Genomic DNA, 23,092 nt, shown 5'->3' with positions numbered 1-23,092 from the left:
GTTGTTATCGATTTAGGCCCTGGCATCGATGCAATTATGGACATTGGCATCGGTGCCAGCATTGACATGGTCATCGGCATCGGTATGGTGACTGGTGTTGGTTAGGTCACCGACATTGGCATCGATACTGGCATCAGTTCAAGAACCGGCATTGGTGTTGATGCCGGCATCGGCACGGTCACCGGAATAGGTGTCTGTTCCTTCAAGGCCTGGATCACCGCTTGTCTTGTAAAAATCGACAATTCCTGTGATACAGCTGGGGTAGATGGAGTAGCTGTATGTGATGGTGGTGTGGGTATTGATAATATCTCCACCGATCCCTGTGTAGGTTCGATTGATGATGTAGGCCCAGACGCTGGTAGCGGAGTTTCCTGATGCTTTTGCCGTTTGGTGGTCGGTTCTCCCGGGGACAGAGTTAACGCTGATGTCGGTGTGTGTTGATGTCAGTGCCTATGTTTGGGCCTATGCTCAGGCCTATGCTCGACTACCGACCTTATCGACACTGTCGAAGTCGATGGCGATGCTTGATCTTCTGATCCTTCCAGACGATGTTTTTTCAGCAAAACGTTTTTGGAGACTCCTGCTGGGGACAATTTCGTCGATGTTGAAGTAGAAGGAAGAAGCTGAAGGCGAAAGAGGTGTTCCATTTTCTCCGGTCTAAGTTTTCTTCCTCTGGGAGTCATCTCTGCACATTGAGGGCAGGATGAGACATCAAGTTTGTCTCCCAAACAGAGAACACACTCAAGGTGTGGATCTGTTATGGACATTGTCCGATTACACATCGGACATTTTTTAAATCCTGAAGCCATCATTTCACCAACAGCCGTCGATGAAAAGAGGGAAAAAATGTTGAGAGAGAGAGTTTTTACTTAAAAGTAAAAATTATAGTCTTGTTTTTACTTAAAAGTAAAAACAAGACTATAATTTCTCACCGTCCGGTGGAAATGAGAGAGAGATCCTGTATGGGAGAAAAATATTTTGAAAAATCAATGACTTTTCCGTCAGTAAATCTGTGAAAATACTCACAGGGCTCCTATCTCCGCAATGGTTACAGCAGTGCGGAAAAACGAAGACTGAAGAAAGACCCCTGTGGCAGAGAATATCATGGCATGCTGGGCATGTTCAGTGGCCTCACAATGCCAGTCAAAAGTTTCTAGAAACTTTTACAGAAAGTTTTCCCAAAATAGGGCTCCGTCAGTGATGTCACCCATGTGTGAGGACTAGCATCCTGCTTGTCCTGGGATAAAAAAATATAGGCTAGTCATCAGGGTTTTAAGGATTAGTGCTAACAGGGTAAAAGGAAGGCTATTTAACTAGAGGAGTTAGGAACAAACTGGGAAAACTGGAAATTATGTCAGCATGCATCTACAAAAATCCCCCACTTACACGGTACAGGTGGCATTTGCTCGCACATGTGTGCATTCATATAAAATTGTGCACACATGTATGTGTAGTCAGCCCATTATATAATGTTGGTTAAATTTTAAATCCCCTGCGCACGGGGAAAACGAGGGCTACACACGCTGCTGGGCCTTGCGCATCCCGCACGCATGTTCAAAGGGGCCCAGCCACACACATAACTCCCGTTACACGCAGAATTGCCTGGCCCAAGAAAAGGGGTGGTCTGGGGGGGCAGGGAGGGGTGGAGCTGGAGGCGGCTGGTAAATCAGCCATTTGCTACTGTGCCGGGGACTGTGTGCTGGCAGCTCAGGAGCTGGAGTAAGTTCTGAAATAAAGGAAAAAAAAAAAGGTAGACCATGAAAAGAGGTCGGGGAAGAGGGAGGGAGGGTAGGTTGGGGGGTAGGAAAGTTCCCTCCCAGCCCGCTCCTTAATTGCCGGCGCGCGCATGTTATAAAATCATGCATACATATGCACGCGCTGGGTAGCATGTGCACATGGAGGCGCGTATGTTTTTAAAATCTACCCGTGTGTGAGCATATATGTGCATATGTTTTAAAACAGCCAGCATACAGGTCGATACTGTAACGTGCGGTTGAAGATTTCCCGTCTGTAACGTGCTGGGAGCGCACAATTCGGACACGTAAGGCGATCCAGCGATACAGTCTCCAGTTTCACGCGTCCTTAGCGCTTCTTAAAACAGACGCATAACCCTTTCCGCACGCAGCATGTATATGATATGTAAATGAACGAATTAGCTGTATAATGAAGGAATTAGCTATCCCCCTCTGATACTGTGACTCGCGCTCAGATTATCTCCTTTGTAACCCGCTATTTTGCCGCGTCCTTAACCTGTTAGTTTACCGCCTACCCTCTACTTGGTGTTAGTGTGGTGTTCGAAAATTAAAACGGGAATAAAGTGTAAAAAATGGGGGTAAAACCAAAGGGAGTAAAGTGTTTCAAACATTGCAGGTAAGTTGTTTATATATATGTATAAATACCTGTCACTTTCCTGTCACTTTCCGAATTCCCCAGGCGCGCGGTCATCGAGGCGGCGGCGGGAGCCGGCGGGCGGATGGGCGCCCGTTCATCCAGGCGGCGGCGGGAGCCGGCGAGCGGGTGGGCACGCGTTGGATCCAGGCGGCGGTGGGAGCCGGCGGGCGGGTGGGCGCGTGTTCGATCCAGGCCGCGGCCGGGTGGGCGTGCATTCATCCAGGCAGAGGGAGCCGGCGGCGAAAGCAGCCTCCGGCTCCCTCTGCCTGGATGAATGCACAGCCCCCGCCGGCAGTGAATGAATGCCCGTGCGATTTCGGCGCTCAAGGCGGCCGGGTGGGCGTGCATTCATCCAGGCAGAGGGAGCCGGCGGCGAAAGCAGCCTCCGGCTCCCTCTGCCTGGATGAATGCACGGCCCCCGCCGGCAGTGAATGAATGCCCGTGCGATTTCGGCGCTCAAGGCAGTCACATGTTGTGACGTCACGCCTTGAGCGCCGAAATCGCACGGGCATTCATTCACTGCCGGCGGGGGCCGTGCATTCATCCAGGCAGAGGGAGCTGGAGGCCGCTTTCGCCACCGGCTCCCTCTGCCTGGATGAATGCACGCCCACCCGGCCGCCTTGAGCGCCGAAATCGGGAGGAGAGGAGAAGGGAGAAGGGACTACCGTAGCAGGCCCGAGCCTTGCTACTTTTTCGGTTTGTTTTTTTTTGCTTCGGGAGGAGGGGACAGGACTGGGGCTGCACCGGAGATCGGACGGGGCCAGGGCAGGTAAGCGGGGGCTGGGGGAAAGTTTGCCGAGCATCGGGGAACATAACTGTCCACTTCCTGGTACCTGTCATTTCAAATGTCATTTGAAATGACATTTGAAATGACAGATATCAGCGTGGCCGTGAAGCGTTCGGCCCGCGAACCCAGAATACTGTATAGGCGCTCTATACAGTAAAATGGGTTGCGCGGGCCTAACGCTTGCCTAAGGCTTCGCAGCCGCGGCATGCATTTGCATGCAATTTGAAGAGAGTATCGAGCGGTAGGTGAAGAGAACTGTGCGTGCGGGGAACGAGGGTGCGCCTGACACTGCCGCACTGTTTCTACCGCGGCCTTAGAGTATCGATCTGATACTTGTGTAAATTTGAACCGTGTGGTTGTTTAAAAGTTACTGTCTTTGAGTGGAGGAATAGCCTAGTGGTTAGTGCAGTGAACTGAAAACCAGGAAGACCAGCGTTCACATTCTATTGCTGCTCCTTGTGAACTAGGGCGATCCAGTGCTCCTACCATGTGACATGGGCCGGCCAATGGCACGGATTCCGTGTCACATGGTAAGGGCAAAGGGCCATCGGCGCCATTTTTATTAACGCAGCCGATGGCCCGAGAGCAGGAGATCGCTCCCCGGGCCCCCACTGGACCACCAGGTAATTTTAAAAGGTTTGGGGGGGGGGGGTCAGGAGGGTGGGGGAGGCTAAGGGGGTCAATTTAAAGGGTCGGGTGGGGTTTTTTTTATCGGGCCATCGGCGCCATTTTATTAGTGGCAGCCAAAATGGCGCCGATGGCCCGAGAGCGGGAGATCACGCTGGGACCCCCCCCACTGGACCAACAGGTAATTTAAAACATTTGGGGGGGGGGGTTCGGGAGGGTGGGGGATTTGTTTTAAAGGGTCGGGGTGTGTTTAGGGGTTGTTTTGGTGTGCTGTTTTCCCGCCCTCCCCCTCCCCAGATTTATGATTTTTCACTATAAATCGGGGGACTAACGATTTTTGACGATTTAAAAAAATATCTGACGATTTTTTTAAATCGTCAAAAAACGATTCACATCCCTATTAAATATATTTAATATGTTGTCTCCAGGAAAGGAGTTAATTGCTTTTAATTGGATGTATTTAGTTTGTGATAAACATACAATAAAATTGTAACTTACCAATGTATAATCTACAGACACAATAAGTTCAATATATCGTCTCCTTGCCATGATATACGGATTTCTCTGCTTAAAGTTAATAAAACAGAAATAATAATAATAATATACTACACAATTATTTAGCATAATTCTGTGTAGAAAACATTATGAATTTATCCAAAGTAATAATGACCTTGAGGTAAGGCATTTTGAGGGCAATTTTCAAAATAATTTACCTGGGTAACTATATAGATAAAATCAAGGGCTAAAAATTGCTAAGAATGTACATTTATTTATTTTATTTTATTTTTTATTTATTTATAGGTTTTTATATACCGATAGCCGTTTGCACATCGTATCGGTTTACAGATAACTAAAACTTTTTGACAGTGTCATTATACAGAACTTTTGGCACTGCCATTACATAGAACAGTAAACTTTGCATACAAGAAATAAACATCAACAAACAGTAACTGGGTAACTATTTACAGGGAACGAAGGTTCCTCAATTGGAAGCAGATGAGGGAAAAATTAACAAGAGCACATAGTGACGGTAGTACGTGGAAAGCATTGTAATCAAATCAAGAGGTCATAGGGGAGAAGGTAATTGAGAGATAAAGACAGCAGAAGCACATTGTAAAAGGTGATACAGGGAATGCATTATACACAGCTTAGGGGGTTATCAGGAGGATGATTGCTGAGGGAGGGGTAGGCCTGTAAGAATAGCCAGGTCTTTAGGTTTTTTTGAATTTGGGTGTGGATGTTTCAGTGCGCAAGTCTGGGGGCATAGAGTTCCACAGAGTGGGGCCGGCAAGGGAAAAGGCTCTGTTCATTGTGGAAATAAGATTGGTGGATTTGATAGAGGGGGTACGGAGTGTCCCTTGGAGGGCAGTGCGAGTCGGTCTAGTGGATGTGCGAGAAAGCAGTGGGGGGTTGATCCAGTCAGTATTTTCATTGGTGATGCTTTTATGAATGAGGGAGAGAACTTTGAACAGGATGCGAGACTGTATTGGGAGCCAGTGGAGATCGATAATTTGTTTTCTAGTAAAATGAAACATGCAATGAAAAACCTTTTTGTTTGTTAATAAATGAAACAAAATGCGGGAAGCTGGTGTTGTTTAATTTCCTTTTATTTTGTAAATAAAATAAAATACAGCAATACTGGTATTAGAACATTTACCCCACCCTTATCCCTGGCTCTTCACCTATGTCCCCAACCCCCATTCTCAACTGTCTTTTACTCCATCCATGGGGAGATCAATATGAAGCAGAAGCAATCCTTAGTTGCTCCTACTGCAATAAATCCTATTATCAAAATTGTACTGGTTAGCTGGCTTTGAGGCTGAGGACATTTTGTTGTATGGCTATACAGCATTCAACCATACAATAAAATGACACTGCCATCAGTTATTTTGGATATGAGACCCAGTGGCCTGCCCCATTTCAACTTTGGAAACACCATGAATAGGATGGGAAGTCTGGATAGGATGGCGGGATTGGGAATGCCCAGGAAGAGGGGAAATTCAATTTACAAATGTCAGCAGCATTGGGTTTTTCATTAGGAAAAGGACCATTCCTTTCCTTTTGTTTTTTATTTCCTATATCTTTTCTTTTCAATTTGTTTTTCATTTTGCTTCTTATAAACAAAAAAACCTAAAACATTAAACAAAACAAAAAATGACTTTAAAAAGAAAAACATTTTTTCCATGCATACCACTAAAAATTGTCCTATCCCTCTGTTGGCAAAAATATATGTGCTGTCATATAGCAGAGGTACATTTGCCTGGATCACAAATGGGCAGGAATGGGAGATGGGCAAGGCCAGCAAGGAATATGCAAGAATTTCATTTTGAATTTCCCATCCATGATTTACAGCAGGAATTTGTACCCACTCTAAAGCAAATATAAAGGGATACTAAGGTGCTCACAGCATCATTAGTCCTTGAAATTTCAAAGGGAAACCAAGCAGAGAATTTCCTCTAAAAAATTTTACAGGCTTTGCATTAAGTTAAAAAATGTCTCCCTTTATAGTAAAGGAGTGCAAAAATACTATAGGTCGCCCTTACCGCTTTAGCTGTGAGAACTCCTCAGCTGTTTTTAAGCTATTGTTTAAAAATTTATCGACTGTCCCTCCCGACGCAGCCTTCGGGCGAAACACGGGGTCCGTGTCGGGGGACCCTGAAGCAGTCATTAATTGATGTATGGATTAAAAATAAGGAGTGGTTCCGTTTGAACGTTTAAAATAAATATTTTGATGATACAACTCTTGGACCTATAGTATTTTTGCACTCCTTTGGGATTGTGTATATTAATTTGGAGTGCAGCTTTGCTCCTTCTCTATATTTGGATATCCCTTTATAGTAAACCAGAAAAGAAAATATTCTAGCTGGAGAAAGCCAGAGAGGATCACCTTGCTGGTGGCTGAAAGGAATCAGTAAATTTTTGCTTGGGACATTGTCTTTCTTAATAGTATTGGGGCAAAGTTAACTATTTGGGAATATTATTTAGTGTGTGCGTGTGTGTGTGTGTGTTTGTGCTTTTAATCGTCAGTAAGAGTGAATAAACAAGTTAGACTGTTTGTATTTTTAAATAGTCAGTCAATAAGGCAGCTAGAAAGCAGAAGGTAGTGTGTTTATTTTTAAAAGTCTGTAAGGCAGCTAGTAAGCAGAACTGAGTGTTTGTATTAAAAAAAAAAATCAACCAAAAAAAGTAGCCAGGAGCAGTGTATACCTAAGTAAAAAGGTTGGAAAGTTCAGTCCAGTTACTCACCTTTGAAAGGTATTGAGGTAGTGTGACTTGGTTTGAATAGGTACTAACATTTGTTAATCACAAGAGCAGTGAGTCACTCTGGCTGACTAACTGAAGTTAGACGGCTGGCGTTAACCTTTAAAAAGGAGATAGAGCAGCTTTTAAATAGAACAAAGGGGAAAGCCGACAGTTGCTCAGCAGCGCATGGTTAGGAGAGAGGTATCTTCAAAGGACACTAATGATGCATTAGAATTAGGGCATCCCGACAGTGAGGTTCCAATAATAAGAAAAGTAATCCAAGTACCTGTAACTAAGAACTCACCTGAGCTAAAAAATTCTAACTTATCCCTATCAATTAAAAAGCAGAATGAAAATACAAACAAAAAACAAACTTTGAAATATTTGTATGCTAATGCCAGAAGTCTAAGAAGTAAGATGGGAGAATAGAATGGATTACCCATAGCTATTTTGGTACACCGATGGATTATTGAATAGGAGAACATCCCCTGAAGACAGGTTCTGTTGTGGACCAGAAACGCGGCTGCGTCGGGTTTTTCATTCATATTGAATAAGCATGCTTTTTAAACAATTTTTAGCACACAAAATATTTAAAAGAAAAAATATGCAGTTTCACCTATGGTGTATGTGATAACTGATTAAAATATTGGATGGAGGAGGTTTGGTTAATGATTATGCACGGAATGAGTTCAACCAGGGGGGTCTAATACTCTAATATATGAAACCCTTCCTCTGTCCTTTCAAAAAAATATTTTCTCGTTAAAAAGGTGGGCACTAGGAGTCAGAAGAGACTCCAGAGCATATTGTGAAATTATTCCGATCATTGTATGACACATTGTTTTGAGCACACATAGTGAGTTTTGATTACGTGGATAAAAGATATCAATGGGGTATTGCTTTTTGATTTGATAGTACAGCATAAATTCCCCAGAAATTTTGGTGCTTTTGAGTTTTAGCAGTGAATGATGACATAGACTTAATTGGCATCTCAGAGACATGGTGGAAGGAGGACAACCAATGGGTCAGTGTTATACTGGGGTACAAATTATATCGCAATGATATGGAGGAGCACCCAGGAGGCGGTGTGGCGCTTTATGTCCAGGATGGCATAGAGTCCAACAGGATAAACATCCTGCATGAGACTAAATGCACAATTGAATCTTTATGGGTAGAAATCCCTTCAATGGACATAGACGATTGACAAACAGAGCAGGAGTGACACGGATGATGGGAACCTGCAATACAATTAGATGGAAATGACGTCACAGAGCTGTCAGATCTTACTAACAAATTTTTCAAATTTGCAGCGCGAGAAAAAGTAATGCGTGGAGGTAATTGGAAGATCTCATGTACTTGCAAAACATGCCAATATTTTAGAATTGACTCTCGGATCTTAGAAGCAGCGGTAGAATAAGGTAAAATACACATTTGATGTGCAGAGTCGTCTGCTGTCCGCGGGAGAAAGAGATACTCACGATGAGAATATTTAGCCCAAAGGTAAGCCTTCCTGATACATGACCGGGGATAACCTCTTGCAGCAAAACGTTCATTTAGTACTTTAGTTAGTAAGATCTGACAGCTCTGTGACATCATTTCCATCTAATTGTATTTCAGGTTCCCATCATCCGTGTCACTCCTGCTCTGTTTGTCAATCGTCTATGTCCATTGAAAATCAATTGATTTTACCTTCAGGCTACAAAATCATTCTTAAACACAACACTACTTGTGATTCCTCGATGGTGGTTTATTTGATTCAATGTCCGTGTTTATTATTGTATATTGGGAAGACCAAGCGTCTTTTAAAGACTCGAATGATAGAACATCGTTCCAATATTAAAAATAATCGAGAGGACGAACCCCTGGTATTGCATTGTCAGGAATATAAACATTCTTTTGCTGATTTACTTTTTTGCGTTATAGATCACATATCACCGCATTGGCGAGGGGGAGACCGACATCATCTTTTATTGCAGGCTGAACAGCGCTGGATATATCGACTCAATACTGTTCATCCGTTTGGGCTAAACAATGAATTGAAATTACATGCTTTTCTGGGTTGATTATTCTCTTACTGATTAATCCTTGATATCTCAACCATACCTGACTTAGGTCACTGACGTCAGATCTCAGGTGAATTTAAAGAGACGTGAACCTCGTTTTCAGTTCCTCCAATTCTTCTGTTGACAAGATGGTCGAGACGTTCGTCCCTGTTTGAATGGTTAGCCTTGCTCTCATCAGATAAGTACTATTTTTAATTTTTCTGCTATCTGACATGCAAATTAATTAATATATGGTTATTCTAGGTAACTGACTCTTGCTAAAACACTTTTTGAAAATGCCCCTGATGAAGCTGAGTTAGCGAAACACCGGCCTGTGTAGGGCGATAAGAATGTTTTGCTTGATAAGAGTCTACTTCATCTTGAAATTCATGGATGAAGGATTTTTAAATTAAAAAGAAAAAAGTTCTATAAAAATATTTTTTGCAGAATTAAAAAATGATGAAGGTGAATGATTGAGTAGACCGATTAGTGTCTATCATAAAGACATATAACGTCAGGCTTGCTGACACCTTCTTAGGCTAATAATTATAAATATTTCGATTTCCACAAATTATTATTATTAGACTTCATGTTGACTGGGTAAATGTATCATTGGGACACGCTACAGAGATAAAGTTCCTGGATGGAATAAATGATAGCTTTATGGAGTAATTGGTTCAGGAACCAATGAGAGACTGAGCAATTTTAGACCTAATTCTGAGTGGAGCACAGGATTTGGTGAGAGAGGTAATGGTGGTGGGGCAGCTTGGCAATAGTGATCATAATATGATCAAATTTGAATTAATGACTGGAAGTGGGACAGTAAGCAAATCCACAGCTCTCGTGCTAAACTTTCAAAAGGGAAACTTTGATAAAATGAGAAAAATAGAAAAAATACTGAAAGGAGCAGCTTCAAAAGTAAAGAGTGTGCAAGAGGCATGGTCATTGTTAAAAAATACCATCCTAGAAGCACAATCCAGATGTATTCCACACATTAAGAAAGGTGGAAAGAAGGCAAAACGATTACCAGCATGGTTAAAAGGGGAGGCGAAAGAAGCTATTTTAGCCAAAAGATCTTCATTCAAAAGTTGGAAGAAGGATCCAACAGAATAAAATAGGATAATGCATAAACGTTGGCAAGTTAAATGTAAGACATTGATAAGACAGGCTAAGAGAGAATTTAAAAAGAAGTCGGCCATAGAGGCAAAAACTCACAGTAAAAACTTTTTAAAATATATCTGAAGCAGAAAGCCTGTGAGGGAGTCAGTTCGACCGTTAGATGATCGAGGGGTTAAAGGGGCACTTAGAGAAGATAAGGCCATCATGGAAAGATTAAATGATTTCTTTTCTTCGGTGTTTACTGAGGAGGATGGAGGGGAGGTACCCGTACTGGAGAAGGTTTTCATGGGTAATGATTCAGATGGACTAAACCAAATCACGGTGAGCCTAAAAGATGTGGTAGACCTGATTGATAAACTGAAGAGTAGTAAATCACCTGGACTGGATGGTATACACCCCAGAGTTCTGAAGGAACTAAAACATGAAATTTCAGACGTATTGTAAAAATTTGTAACCTATCATTAAAATCATCCATTGTACCTGAAGACTGGAGGATAGCTAATGTAACCCCCATATTTAAAAAGGGCTCCAGGGGAGCTCCGGGAAATTACAGACCGGTTAGCCTGACTTCAGTGCCAGGAAAAATAGTGGAAAGTGTTCTAAACATCAAAATCACAGAACATATAGAAAGACATGGTTTAATTGAACAAAGTCAGCATGGCTTTACTCAAGGCAAGTCCTGCCTCACAAATCTGCTTCACTTTTTTGAAGGAGTTAATAAACATGTGGATAAAGGTGTACCGGTACATGCAGTGTACTTGGATTTTCAGAAGGTGTTTGACAAAGTTCCTCATGAGAGGCTTCTAGGAAAAGTAAAAAGTCATGGGATAGGTGGTGATGTCCTTTCGTGGATTGCAAGCTGGCTAAAAGACAGGAAACAGAGAGTAGGATTAAATGGACAATTTTCTCAGTGGAAGGGAGTGGACAGTGGAGTGCCTCAGGGATCTGTACTGGGACCCTTACTTTTCAATATATTTATAAATGATCTGGAAAGAAATACGACGAGTGAGGTAATCAAATTTGCAGATGATACAAAATTGTTCAGAGTAGTTAAATCACAAGCAGATTGTGATAAATTGCAGGAAGACCTTGTAAGGCTGGAAAATTGGGCATCTAAATGGCAGATGAAATTTAATGTGGACAATGCAAGGTGATGCATATAGGGAAAAATAACCCATGTTATAGTTACACAATGTTAGGTTCCATATTAGGTGCTACTACCCAAGAAAGAGTTCTAGGCGTCATAGTGGATAACACATTAAAATTGTCGGTTCAGTGTGCTGCGGCAGTCAAAAAAGCAAACAGAATGTTGGGAATTATTAGAAAGGGAATGGTGAATAAAACGGAAAATGTCATAATGCCTCTGTATCGCTCCATGGTGAGACCGCACCTTGAATATTGTGTACAATTCTGGTCGCCGCATCTCAAAAAAGATATAATTCTGATGGAGAAGATACAGAGAAGGGCTACCGAAATGATAAAGGGAATGGAACAACTCCCCTATGAGGAAAGATTAAAGAGGTTAGGACTTTTCAGCTTGGAGAAGAGATGGCTGAGGGGGGATATGATAGAGGTGTTTAAAATCATGAGAGGTCTAGAACGGGTAGATGTGAATCATTTTTTAACTCTTTCGGATAATAGAAAGACTAGGGGGCACTCCATGAAGTTAGCATGTGCCACATTTAAAACTAATTGGAGAAAGTTCTTTTTCACTCAACGCACAGTTAAACTCTGGAATTTGTTGCCAGAGGATGTGGTTAGTGCAGTTAGTATAGCTGTGTTTAAAAAAGGATTGGATAAATTATTGGAGGAGAAGTCCATTACCTGCTATTAATTGAGTTGACTTAGAAAATAGGCACTGCTTTTACTAGCAATGGTAGCATGGAATAGACTTAGCTTTTGGGTACTTGCCAGGTTCTTATGGCCTGGATTGGCCACTGTTGAAAACAGGATGCTGGGCTTGATGGACCCTTGGTCTGACCCAGTATGGTATGTTCTTATGTTCTTATATGCCCTTACATTTTCAATGAAATCTTTTTTAACACAGGGAAATAATTCAAAATAGCAGTTTGCTGAGAAGAACCTAAGGCTGATTAATTTCCAAAAAAAAAAAAGATCAATACTACCTTTTCAAATGCTTGCTAAAATGTCATGAGGCGGAGCTTCTTCTCTCAGCTTGAAGACCTTTGAAGTGCACATGCACCGGCGATCCCATACTCCTCAAGCTGTCTCCTCAGTTGGTTTTTCCAAGCGATATGTGAGTGTAGGTGTTGAAAAGGAATGGCTGTCCAGGGATGCAGGGGGGATTGCATGGCTAAATTCCATGCTATCAACAGAAAACACCGTTTACAACAAGCAAACTTGCTTTTTTCTGTCGATAAGCAGGGCATTTAGCCATGCAGCATGGGAGTCCCAAGCACATAGGTTGCACACAGTAAGTTCTTGATTTCTTAAATAGCAATCTATGGATTGTGAACAACCATTACAAGTTTTTAACATTATGCAAAATTGCCGACTCCAGCGCGGTGTCTGCTGCGGATTGCTGGTCTAGGCAATAATGCGAAGTGAAAGTGTGTATGGAATACCAGGTTGATATCTTGCAGATGGACACACCTTGGATATGTGCTATTGAAGTGGCTGTGGCTCTGATCTGCTGAGCTCTACCTGGATTCGGTAGAGAAATTGACTTTTGGGAGTAACAGAACTGGATGCAAGCCATCAGTCAGTTTGATAGAGTTCTTTTAGAGACTGGTTGTCCCAGGTTATTCGTGTTAAATGAAACAAATAATTGAGAGGTATGCCTGAAAGACTGAGTCCTATTTTTGTAATAGGCTAAAGCTCTCTTACAGTCCAGTGTATGAAGAGTTTTTTGACGGTCGTTGGATTGTGGTTTCAGAAAAAAGACTGGTAAGGAGATTGATTCATTCAAATGAAAGCAAATGTTGCTTACCTGTAACAGGTGTTCTCACAGGACAGCAGGATGTTAGACCTCACATATGGGTGACATCATCAGGATGGAGCCCAATCATGGAAAACATCTGTCAAAGTTTCCAGAACTTTGACTGGCCCCTACTGGGCATGCCTAGCATGGCACTAACCCTGCAGCCAGCAGAGGTCCCCTTTCAGTCTTATTTAAAAGCTACAGGTAGTGCCGAAAAATAAAATAATAAAAAGTTACGAACCCAACACCGCGGGGCGGCGGACAGGTTTCGTGAGGACTAACACCCTGCTGTCCTGTGAGAACACCTGTTACAGGTAAGCAACATTTGCTTTCTCACAGAACAAGCAGGATGATAGCCCTCACATATGGATGAGTACCAAGCTGAGGATGTCTGAACATGCACCAAATGTACCCAAAGGCATGCAACTGGCACAACAACTGGGGTGGAATTTGGTAGAGGGCATCCTGAACCCCACCGGGCAGACGGAAGGGTGATAGTACGTCCCGTTGTAAAGAGGTTACGAAGATGGAATCTTGTCTTCCAGCTATTTACAAGAAATAGTGGGCTGTAAAGGTACGGAGAGTACTCCAGGTGGCAGCCCTGCAAATGTCAGGAAGCGGCACCGATTGTAGGTGTGCTACTGAAGTCGCCATGGCCCTCACAGAGTGTGCTTTGACATGGTCTTGAAGTGGAATGCCTCCTTGATGATAACAGAAGGATATGCAGTCCGCTAACCAGAAGGGGAGAGTCTGCTTACCCACAGGCTTCCCCAACTTGTTAGGGTGGAAAGAGACAAACAATTGAGTGCTTTCCCTGTAGGCAGCTGTACGTTCTAGGTAGAATGCTAGAGCCCGTTTACAGTCAAGGGTATGCAGCGCCTGTTCTCCTGGATTGGCATGGGGCCTGGGAAAGAAGGTAGGTAGTATGATGAATTGATTGATATGAAAATCCAAAACTACCTTAGGTAAGAATTTAGGGTGAGTGCGGAGTACCGCCCGGTCCTGCAGAAGTTTAGTGTAAGGCAGATAGGTAACTAGGGCCTTCAATTCGCTGACTCTGCGAGCTGAAGTGATAGCCAAAAGGAAAATCACTTTCCATGTGAGATTTTGAAGTTCACAAGAGTGAAGAGGCTTGATTGGTGGTTTCATGAGCCGACCCAAAACCAGATTAAGATCCCAAGAAGGGGCCGGAGGACATAATGGAGGCTTGATGTGGAGCAAGCCCTTCAAAAAACGTGTTACAAGGGGTTGTACTGATATAGGGACATCCCCGACACCTTTATGGAAGGCGGCTACCGCACTGAAATGCATTCTGATGGAAGAAGTCTTATTTATTTTATTATAAATTTTTATATACCGCCGCTCATCAAAGATATCACGTCGGTGTACAGTGAACAGGAACTTACGCCGGAGCGTTATACATTTAACAGAGTTATATAAGCGTTAAACAATTAACAAAGGTAAGTATATAAATATTTGAATATAAAACAATTAGAATCTTTTAAAAAAACAGAACAATCATTTAGTTGTAACTTAACAGAACTGATTTAAAAAAAAGTACTAGAGAGTAACGGGTTCAAGGGGAAAAGGTAATGGCTGAGGGAAAGGGTTATGAGGAGATGGAGTTCTAAATTAGAGGTGGTAAGAGGGGAGAGATAGCGCTTTGAATGCAGTTAGGAGCAATTATATGGAAGGATATTTATAGTAGGAGCAGAAAAAGGGGAAATTAGAGATGGTAAAAAGGTAGGGGGTGTAGGGTAGATAGGGCAGAGCAGGTAAAGGAGAGGAAGGACATATATATTTCAGGTATAGGCATGTGTGAATAACCATGTCTTGAGTTTTTGCTTGAATGTTTTGGGAGATGGCTCAAGGCGCAGTTCGGTGGGCATGGTATTCCATAACAAAGGGCCAGCAAAGGAAAGCGCTCGCGCTTTGGTGGAAGCATGGTTATATAGTTTGGGCGACGGGGTCTGTAATGTGGCAAGGTATTGATTTCTGGTGGGTTTAATAGAATTTTGAAATTGTAGTGTATTAATAAACCATTTCATTTCAGGATTGTGGAGGGCTTTATGGATAAGTGTTAGTGTCTTATAATGTATGCGAGATTGAATGGGGAGCCAGTGTAAATCCTTCAATACTGGCGTAATATGTTCCTTTGAGTTTGTATTAGTAAGGATGCGGGCTGCAGTATTTTGCAGGATTTGTAAGGGGCGGATGGCATTTTTAGGAAGGCCTAGGAGGAGTGAATTGCAATAATCTGTTTTGGAAAACAACATGGCTTGTAAAACTGTCTGGAAATCAGATGCGTGAAGCAAGGGTTTCAATTTTTTGAGTGTATGTAATTTGAAAAAACACTAAGGATTGCACTGATAAATTTTTTGAGGGTTATTTGGTCGTCAATAATGACTCCTAGGTCTCGGACTTGGTGGGAGAATTGTATGTGCGTCGATGTTATTGGTGAGGTGGGAGAGGCATGTAGTGGGGTGGGAGGAGATATGATCATGAGTTCTGTTTTTGTGGAGTTGAGGGCAAGTTGTAAGGAAGTTAGTAGATTATTGATAGAAGCGAGAGTAGTGTCCCAGATTTCAAGGGCTTTGGATATGGATTCCGTTACTGGAATAAGAATTTGTACATCATCAGCGTACAAAAAGTGTGGAAGCTTAAGATTGGCTAGGAGATGGCAGAGTGGTAGGAGATAGATGTTAAAAAGGGTAGATGAAAGTGAAGAACCTTGCGGGACTCCTTGCTTCAGGGGGATTTCTTTTGATAGGTGGTTGCCAATTTTGACTTTATAGTTACGGTTGGACAGGTAGGAGGTAAACCAGTTATGAGCCGTACCAGTTATTCCAATCTCGTGAAGGCGTTGGAGGAGAATTTGGTGGTTAATGGTATCAAAAGCCGCTGAGATATCCAGGATTACTAGAAGATGAGGTTGATTTTTATCTAGGCTTTTGAGAAGGTAATCAGACAGAGATAAGAGCAGGGTTTCAGTACTATGTAATTTGCGAAATCCGCATTGTGAGGGAGAGAGGATTTGGTGTTCTTCTAAATAGTCACTAAGTTGACGGTTGATAGTTTTTTCTAGGATTTTAGCAATAAATGGGAGATTAGAAATTGGGCAGTAATTGGCAAGGTCTAATGGGTCGAGCTTAGGTTTTTTTTAAAGTAGGTTTAAGGATAGCAAATTTGAGAGAGTTGGGCACATGCCCAAATTCAATGGATGTATTGATAATGTTAGAGATAGGGCTAGCAATTAGATCAGGGACAGTGAGTAGGAGTTTTGTGGGGATGGTATCAGAGGGGTGAGAAGAGGGTCTAGTTTTTTTGAGTAGGGATTCAATTTCAGTTGTTGCTGTGTTTTCAAAGATTGTTAGCTGAGGTGCAAAGTCTTTTATGTGACAGCAGTTATTGAATTGGGGCATGTGGGAATTGTGGGAGAAGCGTGTCATAATTTTGTTAATTTTGTCCTGAAAGAAAGAGGCCAGTTGTTCGCATTTGATTTTGGCTTCTTCTTCTGGGATGATATTTGGAGTGAGGTTAGTAAGTGAAGTGACATATTCAAACAGCACTTTTGGATTGAATTGAAATTGGTGTATTTTACCAGCGTAGTAATTTTTTTTGGCATTGTTGATCTTCTCACTATAATTTTGCAGTGAAGTTTTGTATCGTGCAAGTAGAGTAGGTGTGGGTTCTTTTCGCCAATTTTTTTCAGCTTTTCTAAGGGCTTGTTTTAAGTCTTTTAGTGTAGGAGAGTACCATGGATTTTTTGTATTTTTCTGAGAGGAGAGTTTTTTTGTAATGAGGGTGTTACACTTAGGCTGTGTTCAGGGGTAGTGAACACCACCCAGAAGGGTGGCTCCAGGTGGAGAGAGACAGGAATGGCTAGAAACGGTGTCTGGGTCCAGGCTGGGTCAAGGCAGGCGGCAAGTAGCAGTGTCTGGGTCCAGGCTGGGTCAGGGCAGGCGGCAAGTAGCAGTGTCGGGGTCCAGGCTGGGTCAGGGCAGGCAGAAAATAGCAGTGTCTGGGTTCAGGCTGGGTCAGGGCAGGCGGCAGAGCAAGGCAGGTCAGAAGGCCCGTAGGCCACACACACACAGAAGACCCGTAGGCCACACACACACAGAAGGCCCGTAGGCCACACACAGTAAGCAGGGCAAGGCAGGTCAGAAGGCCCGTAGGCCACACACACACAGAAGGCCCGTAGGCCACACACAGTAAGCAGGGCAAGGTAGGTCAGAAGGCCCGTAGGCCACACACACACAGAAGGCCCGTAGGCCACACACAGTAAGCAGGGCAAGGCAGGTCAGAAGGCCCGTAGGCCACACACAGTAAGCAGGGCAAGGCAGAGAAGGCCCTTAGGCCACACACACACACAGAAGGCCCGTAGGCCACACACCGTAAGCAAGGCAAGGCAGAGAAGGCCCGTAGGCCACACACACACAGAAGGCCCGTAGGCCACACACTGTAAGCAGGGCAAGGCAGGTCAGAAGGCCCATAGGCCACACACACACACAGAAGGCCCGTAGGCCACACACCGTAAGCAGGGCAAGGCAGAAGGCCCGAAGGCCGCGCAAGGCAAGGCAAGGCAAGGAATAAGGCCCGAAGGCCGCGCAAGGCAAGGCAAGGAATGAGGCCCGAAGGCCGCGCAAGGCAAGGCAAGGAATGAGGCCTGAAGGCCGCGCAAGGCAAGGCAAGGCAAGGGATAAGGCCCGAAGGCCGCGCAAGGCAAGGCAAGGTCCAGGGACCAAACGCACAGCAAGCAAGGAAGGAAGGAAGGCTAGAGCAGGGAGCCCAGGCGAGCTCGATGCCGAAGCTCCGAGGGAACTGTCAGGCAGGGTTATAAGGGAAAGCCCAGAACATAGAGTGGACAGGGGAGATGGACTGGGCCTGCCAGGAGAGCCAGCACTAGAGGGATCCCTGGTGGTGAGGAGGTTGCACAGCAGCCATAGCCATAACAGTACCCCCTCCTCAAGGCCTCCCCCTCCTCCTGGGTCCCATCTTTGCAGGAGGTACTCAATAATAACGTGAGACCCCTCCGGGGGCAATGCGGCAGGTTCAACTCCTTCCCGAGGCAGTAAGACAGTCCATAACCCCTCCGGGGGTGATAAGGCAGACACAACCCCAACCTGGGGCAGCAAAATAGTCCATAACCCCTCCTGGGACAAGGCGGCAGGGTTAGACCCCTCCTGGGGTAGCAGAAGCGGTGCAGATTCCCATAACCCCTCCTGGGGTGACAAGGGGAACACAAACCCCAACTGGAGCAGCGAAATAGTCCATAACCCCTCTTGAGGCGACAGGGCAGGTGCTAACCCCTCCTGAGACAACAGCAGGGCCGGTCCGGACCCTTCCAGGGTCGGCATCAAGACCGGTACGGACCCCTCCAGGGTCGGCGACAGCAGAACCGGTTTGGACCCCTCCGGGGACGACATCAGGTCCGGTATGGGCCCCTCCAGGGGCGGCAGCTGGACCGGTACAGCAGGCTCAGATGGTTGAGTAACAGAGTCTGTTGGCAGGCCCGATTCGGACCCCTCCGGGGACGGCAGCAGAACAGATTCGGACCCCTCCGGAGACGGCAGCAGGGCCAGTTTGAGCCCTTCCGGGGGCGGCAGCAGGGCTCGTTCAGCAGGCTCAGAAGGCTGAGTCAGAAAGTTTGTTAGTAGGACCGGTTCGGACCCCTCCGGGGACGGCAGCAGGACCGGTTCGGACCCCTCCAGGGACGGCAGCAGGACCGGTTCGGCAGACTCAGATGGCTGAGTCAGAAAGTCTGTCAGTAGGACCGGTTCGGACCCCTCCAGGGACGGCAGCAAGACCTGTTCAGACCCCTCCGGGAACAGCAGCAGTACTGGTTTGGACCCCTCCGGGGATGGCAGCAGGACCGGTTCGGGCCCCTCCAGGGATGGCAGCAGGACCGGTTCGAGCCCCTCCGGGGGCGGCAGCAGGGCCAGTTCAGCAGGCTCAGAAGGCTGAGTCAGAAAGTCTGTCAGTAGGACCGGTTCGGACCCCTTCGGGGACGGCAGCAGGGCCGGTTCGAGCCCTTCCGGGGGTGGCAGCAGGGCCGGTTTGGACCCCTCCGGGGATGGCAGCAGGACCAGTTCAGGCCCCTCCGGGGATGGCAGCAGGACCGGTTCGAGCCCCTCCGGGGGCGGCAGCAGGGCCAGTTCAGCAGGCTCAGAAGGCTGAGTCAGAAAGTCTGTCAGTAGGACCGGTTTGGACCCCTCCGGGGACGGCAGCAGGGCCGGTTCGAGCCCTTCCGGGGGCGGCAGCAGGGCCGGTTCGAGCCCCTCCGGGGGCGGCAGCAGGGCCGGTTCGGACCCCTCCGGGAATGGCAGCAGAGCCGGTTCGGCAGACTCAGGCTCTTCTCGGGGTAGTGCAGCAGGCCCGGACCCCTCTTGGGGCGAAACAGCAGGCTTGGACCCCTCTCGGTGTAATGCAGCAAGCTTGGACCCCTCTCGGGGTGATGCAGCAGGCTTGGACCCCTCTTGGGGTGATGCAGCAGGCTTGGATCCTCCTTGGGGTGAAACAGCAGGCTCGGACCCCTCTCGGGGCGATGCAGCAGGCTCGGACCCCTCTCGGGGCGATACAGCAGGCTCGGACCCCTCTCGGGGTGATGCAGTAATCTCGGACCCCTCTTGGGGCGATGCAGCAGGCTCGGACCCCTCTTGGGGCGATGCAGCAGGCTCAGATGGCAGAGCAGCAAGGTTAGAAGCAGTGCACATGGAAGACACAGATTGCACTGCTGTGGGCTTGATACCTCAAGCCAAACTCTGAGGCTCCTTATTTTGTTTCTGGAGGAGCAGTTTAGAGAAGGCACAGGCAGTTCTAGGACGTCTAGGGAAAGTGCTCGTTATTGTCTCAACAGCAGCTGTGGGAAGCAGAGCCCTGCTAGAGTTAATCAGCTCTCTCCGTTTTAGAGAAACCTGGTCCCGAGGGTCTAGCACTGGTATCACAGAAGCCTTCTTGGTTAGGTAAGTCCTGGGTTTTTCTTTCCACAAACTGCCAGCTAAAATGTCTGTTTTAGTTGAGCCAGAAGCAGAATACCAGTTAGGAGAGCTGATTGTTTTTTCTAATGGAACAGCTGGTCCTAGAGCAGAACAACAGGGGCAGGGTTTGCCTGGTGGTAACAGACACGGAACACAGGAGCATTTCCACCACCCTGGTTTTGGAGTTAGACAATTTAAACATTCCTGATAGACCGAGACGTTCCTCTTATGACAACTGCTGCAAACCCAGTGCTCTTGGTCTGAGAGTTGACATGCAAGACAGTTCTTGTAACTGAGATAGTTCAAAGTTTGGCAACAGGCACAGACATAAAAACTTGGAGGCTGAGGCATAATGTGAGTAGAGGTAAAAGAAAAATTGGCTCACCGGTAGTACCAAGACCTATCTCTTCCCCTGGAAATTGGTGGCTTCGGCATACTGTAACGCTTAGGCTGTGTTCAGGGGTAGTGAACACCACCCAGAAGGGTGGCTCCAGGTGGAGAGAGACAGGAATGGCTAGAAACGGTGTTTGGGTCCAGGCTGGGTCAAGGCAGGCGGCAAGTAGCAGTGTCTGGGTCCAGGCTGGGTCAGGGCAGGCGGCAAGTAGCAGTGTCGGGGTCCAGGCTGGGTCAGGGCAGGCAGCAAATAGCAGTGTCTGGGTTCAGGCTGGGTCAGGGCAGGCGGCAGAGCAAGGCAGGTCAGAAGGCCCGTAGGCCACACACACACAGAAGACCCGTAGGCCACACACACACAGAAGGCCCGTAGGCCACACACAGTAAGCGGCAAGGCAGGTCAGAAGGCCCGTAGGCCACACACACACAGAAGGCCCGTAGGCCACACACAGTAAGCAGGGCAAGGCAGGTCAGAACGCCCGTAGGCCACACACACACAGAAGGCCCGTAGGCCACACACAGTAAGCAGGGCAAGGCAGGTCAGAAGGCCCGTAGGCCACACACACACAGAAGGCCCGTAGGCCACACACAGTAAGCAGGGCAAGGTAGGTCAGAAGGCCCGTAGGCCACACACACACAGAAGGCCCGTAGGCCACACACAGTAAGCAGGGCAAGGCAGGTCAGAAGGCCCGTAGGCCACACACAGTAAGCAGGGCAAGGCAGAGAAGGCCCGTAGGCCACACACAGAAGGCCCGTAGGCCACACACCGTAAGCAAGGCAAGGCAGAGAAGGCCCGAAGGCCACACACACACAGAAGGCCTGTAGGCCACACACCGTAAGCAGGGCAAGGCAGGTCAGAAGGCCCGTAGGCCACACACACACACAGAAGGCCTGTAGGCCACACAGCATAAGCAGGGCAAGGCAGAAGGCCCGAAGGCCGCGCAAGGCAAGGAATAAGGCCCAAAGGCCGCGCAAGGCAAGGCAAGGAATGAGGCCCGAAGGCCGCGCAAGGCAAGGCAAGGCAAGGGATAAGGCCCGAAGGCCGCGCAAGGCAAGGCAAGGTCCAGGGACCAAACGCACAGCAAGCAAGGAAGGAAGGAAGGCTAGAGCAGGGAGCCCAGGCGAGCTCGATGCCGAAGCACCGAGGGAATTGTCAGGCAGGGTTATAAGGGAAAGCCCAGAACATAGAGTGGACAGGGGAGATGGACTGGGCCTGCCAGGAGAGCCAGCACTAGAGGGACCCCTGGTGGTGAGGCGGTTGCACAGCAGCCATAGCCGTAACAGAGGGGGCAAATGTTATTAGCAACTGAGAGGGTGTATTCATTCCATGATGTTAAAGCAGTGTCAGCATTTGATAGATCAAGTTTAAATTGGGTGTTGGATAGAGCTGAAGTAAGCTCATCTCTATTGCATGTTTTTCGGTATTGTATAGTGGTAGAGCTAATTGGAAGGGGCGGAGGTCTTTGTAGGGTATTAGATGTTCTTATGATATAGTGGTCAGACCATGGGATGGGTGTGCATGATATAGAATCAGTTACGATGTGACGGTTGATAAAAATGAGGTCGAGTGAGTGACCAGCTTTATGTGTGGGCATATTTATGATTTGCTTGAATCCTAGTGATTTCATGGCTTCCATGAAGGAGGAGCAGCTAGGTGTAAGGGGTGTTGTGTTAACATGGAGATTAAAATCTCCTAGGATAATAGCTGGGGAGCCGATAGAGATATTTTTAGCTATATATTCAATGAGAGAAGAAGGGTTATTGTTGAGAGTTCCAGGGGGAGCATAAATGAGGCAGATTTGTAGAGAGGGGGCTTTGAACAAGCCAATTTCTAATTTAGCTGGGGGGGGATGGGTTGGAGTGTGAGTTTGAGTTGTTTGTTGGTGGCTAAGAGAATGCCTCCACCTTTCTTTTTTAATCGGGGGATGGAGACTATATCGTATATCTTGTTGGGGAGCTGGTTGAGGAGAACATTGTCAGTGTCTTTCAACCATGTTTCTGTTATTGCACAGATGTCTGGTGTTTCGTCAGAGAGGATGTCGTTAAGTATAGAGGTTTTTTTGTTTAATGATTGTGCATTGAAGAGGATGAGCGTGAGTGCTGTGAGGCCGATGATTTGTGTGAGTGGTGGGGAGATCATGGTTGTGTGAATGTTTTTGAGATATGATCGTTGTTGTATGGCATGAGGTGCAGTAGGTCTATGTCTATAGTAGCTGAGCCTTGGGATGTTTAGCATTTTGCAGCTGCACAGGAAATAGTGAGTGTGTATTTGTGTGTTTGTGTGTTGTGTAGAGTGAGGTTGTATTTTGTGATAAGTGTGGCAGTCAGTAAGTTGCAGTGATTGAGAGCAAACAAAGTGGAAGATAATAAAGAGCAAAGTAGCTTACCTGTAAATAAGGGAGGAAAGGGGGAGAAAGGAGGGGGGAAAAGGGGAGTTTGAGTACGAGAAATCACAGTTAAATGAGTGCAAGTAGAAGAGTGCCTAAAGGGGTGCTTCAAGCTCTAGGTGCTTTAGGCCTTAGGTACTGTTGTATCAATCAACTCTAGGTAAAGACTGAGCAGTAGTCTAGGTAAGTAC

General features: G+C 46.2%; 1 protein-coding gene across 1 annotated transcript in view; it reads right to left on the bottom strand.

Annotated features, from left to right (window-relative positions):
- The window catches only part of LOC115092767 (disintegrin and metalloproteinase domain-containing protein 9-like), a gene marked incomplete at its 3' end in the record, with an annotated part of 1,804,538 nt that overhangs the window by 1,139,092 nt on the left and 642,354 nt on the right, over positions 1-23,092 (bottom strand). The window contains exon 7 of the mRNA XM_029604071.1: positions 4,304-4,372. Within this exon, the coding sequence (XP_029459931.1) occupies positions 4,304-4,372 (69 nt within the window). The remainder of the gene's footprint in view (positions 1-4,303; positions 4,373-23,092) is intronic.

This window comes from Rhinatrema bivittatum, chromosome 5 (genome assembly GCF_901001135.1).
Source record: "Rhinatrema bivittatum chromosome 5, aRhiBiv1.1, whole genome shotgun sequence".
Taxonomy (NCBI): domain Eukaryota; kingdom Metazoa; phylum Chordata; class Amphibia; order Gymnophiona; family Rhinatrematidae; genus Rhinatrema; species Rhinatrema bivittatum.
This window is presented reverse-complemented; position numbering and strand designations above follow the sequence as displayed.